General features: G+C 41.1%; 1 protein-coding gene across 1 annotated transcript in view; it reads right to left on the bottom strand.

Moving 5' to 3' along the window:
- Positions 1–1,280: 1,280 nt before the first annotated feature.
- The window catches only part of Pias1 (protein inhibitor of activated STAT, 1), a 71,474-nt gene continuing 66,189 nt past the window's right edge, over positions 1,281–6,565 (bottom strand). The window contains exon 13 of the mRNA XM_013012106.1: positions 1,281–4,992. Within this exon, the coding sequence (XP_012867560.1) occupies positions 4,699–4,992 (294 nt within the window). The 3' untranslated portion in view covers positions 1,281–4,698. The remainder of the gene's footprint in view (positions 4,993–6,565) is intronic.

Below are 6,565 nucleotides of genomic sequence, written 5' to 3'. Positions count from 1 at the left end.
TTGTCTAATAGTCCCCTCGTGGCAGAAAGCCAAATAATGGGATGTTATCTTTCAGGAGGTACACAACACACATTTTATAAGGGTTAGGCACTGGGAAAACCGCAGGGGGCAGTCTCCGATGAGCTACCTCATTGATGCAACGTGGCTTCAGGCCAAACAGAAAGGAGGATCCCACTTGCCCTATGGCACCCATCTCCCCAGCAATAGAACTGCAATGGAATTGAGTAGGAACTCCCCCCCCCTGTACACTATGAGCACTTTTAATCACCAGCTGGGGCCTGGGGCTACAGTGTAGAGCAGATTAGGTTTTGTGGGGTAGGTAAGATTTTGTGGCCTTCAAGGATGCAAAAACAGGCTAGGTATGGTGGTACACAATTCCAATACTAGCATTTGGAAGGCTGAAGCAGTTAGATCAGAGTTCCAGCCCACCTAGGCAACAGTGAGGCCCTGACTTAAAACAGAAACGCAGAACGACTAGGCTGCTGGGGGGGGGGGACTGGAATTCTGGAATAAGAGGCCTGAGGGAGGGTAACACATCTGAATGGCCATTACCTTCTCCTGAGGGGGCAAGTTAGGCCTTGGCCTCCCAGGGAGAACAGTATTTTAGTCATTCAGGGAAGGGACACCAGGAAAGCAGGCCTGCCCAGCCAACCTGGAATACCAAAGAGTCAACAAATAATAGACCTGATAAGGTATATAGGACAAAGAAGTGTCAAGCTTTCCCTCAAAGGTCTTTAACATATTTATCCAACTGGCTCTAGTATGACATTAAGCCAGCTTTTTTTTTTTTTTCTAATTTTCCCAATAAGCTCAAGTTTACTTTTGCCAAAAACAGAGCCAGTGTTGGGGCAGAGAACCTGGGCTCTTCCAGATGCACTGTGTAACAATGGGTGTTAGTTGGCTGGAAGAGGTCTATCCCAGGAGGCTTTTAAGCTTCCAGTCCTGGTTTCAGGTTCATTCCTGAAATTCCAATTGGTTTACCTAGCACCTGGGGCTGTTTGCAAGAAAGAATAGAGAGAAAAAAGGCCTCTTAGCTCTCAAACTGCAAATATTAGACAGATTTAAAACCACCAAATAGACAGTGGCGGTGGTTCATTACAGAACTAGCCTTATTTCAATACGGGAATTGATGGCTGTTTATTACCAGTCAAAGTAGAAGCATTAGTTACTTGTCAAGCTTGGAAGTCTGGATGAAAGAGGCTCTGACAGCACAAAGTCTTGCACTTTTCTGTAGGGATTGCCCCTGTGTACCCAGGACTACTAGTTTACAGAAGACAAAGTAACTGAAGGCTTTTCTTTTATTACATCTAAAGAGCTCTACATAAACAGGTAACATTCAATAGGTAAACATTTTTTCCAATGCATGTAATAAATATTTTCACTTGGTACTTTTATACAAACTGACATTGGTCTACTATACATTTTTAAAAGCCATTTTACTTGTTTGGCATGCGGTACGGAAATTCTAAGAGAGAAAGTTTTAAGGCAATGAATCACAGATTTAAGTTCGTGGAATTTATGATAACTTTTATATCTCTTTATATACACTTCCCCCTTTGTTAAACAGCAGCACACTCTGGGACCACCAGCTATTTACCCTCCCTCTTTCTGAAACCTAAGCTTTGTATTTAATTAAAAAAACCAGAATTGAACATGTACTGATAAAAACTAAATTCTTACTAAAATAAATTCAAATGTGCTTTAGAAAGTTCTGAAGAACCTAAAAGTTTTATGTATTTAAAATTGAAATTGTTTTAAAAATGTTCTTGCCACATTTATAAATTTACAATTGGGACATATTTATTCAATTCTACTCACTTGTTTCAAAGGAAAAAAAAATCTATCAAGAAACCACATTTTTCAGACACATAAGCAAATCTTAAGTCAGTAATGTAAAATTGTGATCATGTCTAATAGAAAAAATTTAATGCTCAAAATAAGTTAATCAAGCGTGGCATGGTTAAGTTTTGGATTTTTTTTTTTTACAAAAGATGTCTAATAATGCCCACATAGTATTTAAAAGCCACTTCAACCCTGCTAGTCAAACAGCTAGTTTTATCAAAGATGTGTGCATATTGACCTATACACACATGCACACACACAATACTGTAGAGAAACACAAACATATGCGGTTATAAAAGACCAAGGAAAGGGCCACTCAACTTGCCTAGATTCGGATAACCGCTCTGTACAGACAGCAGCACAAGTGTTGCCACAGGTGGGGATTAGGGGTGGGGGTGGGCTAAGGTAAGAAAGATGAAGTGACTACGTGCATTTCTAAAGCTCAGAAGATGATGTAGTGCATGACTGATACTGACGGGACCAACAGAAAGATTAACCACTTACCTAATTTGACATTCTAGAAAGCCAACAAATGAAGGAGACACCACCTCACAAAGTGGAAAGAACCAAAATGGCTAATTCTCCCATGGGAACATGACCCTACAGCCCAGGAACAAGTTTATTTCTCCCTATTTCTCCTCTTCCTTTAGGCTCCTAAAAGGCAGGGATGCATCAGAAAATTACACCTTTCAAAACTGGATTGGAGGAAGAAAAAGGGACACGTTTTCAACTGGATCATTCCAAGGGTTAGTAACTCAGCATCACACAGGTATCAGCAGGATGCAGAGACCACTAACAATGGCAGAAAAAAAGACCTATTTTTCTAAGGTAGCCGAAATTAATAGCAATGTTTTCAATTGAAATGTAAAAGCAGAAACAATATCCCAAACAATTTCAGTAATTTCTATCCTGGTCCAAATTGAGATACAAATTATGATGCTACTTAAATTAGCCTAATTGAAAATTCTTAAAATTATTTATTCATCGTAACACCAGATTTATGTAAAAATTATTGTTTTTGCTGACAATGAACTTGTTTTGTTTTATTGCAAATTGTTCTGTGACTAACCCAGCCATGTGTGGAATACACATGCGAAGGGGAAAGACTATGCAGTTCACTTGTCACTCATACACACTTGTTTATAAATACATATATACACACACACATATACATAGCAACACCAACTCTTTCAAAATTCAAGTCAACAATTTAGTAGCAGAGATGTTGTATAAAGATACTATTTTAGGATGCCACACAGTCATGTAAACTGTCAATTTCACCATACAATTGGAGATACAGCCATCTTGAGTTCTACCTGGATTAAAACAGGTCATTTTGATACCAACACAAAAACAATACATGTATACATCAAGGTGGTCCTTCATCAACTCTGAGAACATTAATAGTTGAAATATAAAAATCCAGTCTGGAAACCTGGCAGATAATCCTTTCTCTTTGTTAAATCTGTACTATCAGTCAACTGAAATCTATTTTCCACACCTGAGAACCTCTCTGATAAGGGTTTTGGAACACAAGTAAAATATTCATCCTGCCCTTTGACCTCTATTCATCTCCTGAAAAAGTTTTCAATATATTTACATGTTCCACTATTAAGAGATCAGATTGATCTGTGAATTAAAAAAATGACTTTCCTATGTCATGCTTGTCATTAAAAGGTGAAGGGAAAAATAAACAAGGAAAATAAGTACACACAGAAAGAGAGAGTAAAAATGACTAAGATTCAAAAACATTTTGAGTTCCAACTGTTTATCAAATAGGTTTCTACAGATCCACATGTATGGTGCCCTGCATTTTCCAAATAGAATTAGCTTTAGGATCATGTTGTCTTTCCTTCTGAGGGCTCTCAAAAGTTATTTGCATCTCTTACTTTGGTATGAAGGTCTTACATGACAACTGGTTACCCTGTGGCCCCAAAAACAGGTATTCACAGACTTGGTTTAAGTACACAATACTGGCAATCCAGATTTAGAATCAAGAACTAAAGTGTAAGTAAGTAAACCTTACTCCTTACCCAGACAGCTTTCCTTCAGTATTCAGTATCTCTGAGACACGTTCTCAGGGTATACAGCATGTAACAGAGAATATGAAGGGGGGGAGGGGGATTGGTATAGCTGATAAAGGATACTCATACATGAGTTCTAGACCTTCAAAGCACTCTGAGAGAAGCAGGCAACTGATTTATTAACTGAATGCAAACTCAGGACAAGAGAGGACAGTGATGATAGAAACACACACACGTACACTCAACACATACACACAGGACTGTGTGGAAATACAGAGAATGCAGTGGGACAGATGAGTTATAACTTAAGGCTGGATGAAATGTGCACACACAAACAGAGTCCAAGTCTGTTGCTTTTCAAAAATAGAAATCAAACTATCCCTCCCATTCCCTCCCCACAACAAAGCCCACAATTTAAAATGTCATACATGCAACTCCTTTTCTGTTACTGCAAATAAAATAATGCCACTGAAGCAAAATAAAACCAAATAGGACAAATGATGAAAAAAAATCTTCAGAATCCAGAAATGATAAACTAAAAACACGAAAACTGAAGGTGGTTTGTGGTGCTTCTTTTTTCTTTTCTTTCCTTTTTTTTTTTAAACAAGTGTTTTATCAGACAGGCAGTCTTAGATTTATATACAAAAGTAAAACTGAAAATATAGTTTTGTTCTCTGTACATTTCTTTTAATTTTTTTTTCCTAAAAAGAGGAAAAAAACCCCATACGTGTACTTTTTCTAAACAGAATAAGGTAAATCAGAGCACACAGTTCTCTTCTTTCTGCCAAGTTCATTTAATCTGGGATGGGGTGGGAGCAGCAGGGCAAGGGAGTCAGTCCAAGGAGATGATGTCTGGTATGATGCCGAAGATCGATGCTGTGTCCGTGCTGCTCCTGTTCGCCACTGCATGGCTGTGACTCTCCCTTAAGCTGTTGGAAGACACAAGGCTGCTGTTGCTGCCGCTGCTGCTTCCATTGGTGTTTGGCAGAGAAGTGCTGCCTCCTGCACTTAACTGATCAAGAAACATCTGTGAGGAGGTATATGGAAAGAACCGCGACGAATGTAGGAGGTCTTGATCATCAGAAACTGCTGCTGCGGCGGCGGCAAGCAAGGAGGTGTTGTAATGCTAGGGTGGAGACCAGAGACGTAACACGTTTATTACACTCATAGAAGTATATGGACCTTAACAAGAGAGCAAAGTGCTCATTTTAACACATCCTGGGTATGTCCGAAACACTCAAGGCATTTTGCAAAAACAAATGGCCTTATTTTAATAACTACATTACTGATCCTGAGACATTTTGTAGCTCAAACTGGAAAAAAAATACTTTTTAGTTTGTATTTCATCATGCATTTCTGAAAGTTCTAATATGCTCAGAAGCAGTAGCAAAGATAATCCAGACTGGCACCCATGGCTCAAACTGTCATTCTAGCTACTCAGGAAGCTGACATTTAAGAACTGTGGTTCAAAGCCAGCCTAGGCAGGAAAGCTCCTGAGACTCTTATCTCCAATTAAATACCAAAAAGCTGGAAGTAGAGCTATGACTCAATTAATAGAGTACTAGCCTTGAGCAAAAAACTCAAAGACAGTACCTAGGTCCTGAGTTGAAGTCCCAGGACCAGCACCAAAAAAAAAAAAAAAAGAAGAAGAAAGAAGAAGGAGAAGGAGGAGGAGGAGGAGGACGATGACAAAGAAGAAGAAGAAGAAGGAGAGGAGGAGTAGGAGTAGGAGGGGGAAGAGGAGGAGGATGAGGAGGAGGAGGACCAGGAAGAGAAGGAGGAGGAAGAGAAGGAAGAGGAGGAAGAGGAGGAAGAGGAGGAAAAGGAGGAGGAGGAGAAGAAGGAGGAGGAGAAGGAGGAGGAGGAGGAAGAGGAGGAGCAAGGAGGAGGAGGAGGAGGAAGGAGGAGGAGGAAAGAGGAGGAAGAGGAAGAGAAGGAGGAGGAGGAAGAGGAGGAGGAGGAGGAAGAGGAGAAAAAGAAGGAGGAAGAGGAGGAGGAGGAAGAAGAAGGAGGAGAAAGAGGAGGAGGAGAAGGAGGAGGAGGAAGAGGAGGAAGAGGAGGAAGAGGAAGAGGAAGAGGAGGAGGAGGAGGAAGAAGAGGATCCACTCTTTTGCTCTTAAGAATTCATGTGGGGCTGGGAAGGTGGCTCAGTGGTAGAGCGCTAGCCTTGAGCTGAAGAGCTGAGGGACAGTGCCCAGGCCCAGAGTTCAGGCCCCATGACTGGACCCCCCCCCAAAAAAAATAAATAAAAAAGAATTCATGTGTTACTTAACAAGAGAACTGTTCTGAAAACTGCAGTGTTGGGATGATTTTATCATACAAACATCATGTTTGGGCTGGGAAGGTGGCTCAGTGGTAGAGCGCTTGCCTTGCATGCATGAGGAGGCCCTGGGTTCAATTCCTCAGCACCACATAAGCAGGAAAAAAAAAGCCAGAAGTGGTGCTGGGGTTCAAGTGGTAGAGCGCTAGCCTTGAGCTGAAGAGCTGAAGAGCTGAGGGACAGCGCCCAGGCCGAGTTCAGGCCCCACAACCGGACCCCCCCCCCCAAAAAATGTTTTTGTTAAAAAAGACACAACTCGGGCTGGGAAGGTGGCTCAGTGGTAGAGGCTTGCCTTGCATGCCTGAGGCCCTGGGTTCGATTCCTCAGCACCACATAAGCAAAAAGAAAAAAGCCAGAAGTGGCGCTGTGGCTCAAGTGG

Source organism: Dipodomys ordii, unplaced genomic scaffold (assembly GCF_000151885.1).
Source record: "Dipodomys ordii isolate 6190 unplaced genomic scaffold, Dord_2.0 Scaffold15, whole genome shotgun sequence".
In the NCBI taxonomy this organism is placed as follows: domain Eukaryota; kingdom Metazoa; phylum Chordata; class Mammalia; order Rodentia; family Heteromyidae; genus Dipodomys; species Dipodomys ordii.
Note: the sequence above shows the minus strand (reverse complement) of the source record. Positions and strands in the feature narration are given on the sequence as shown.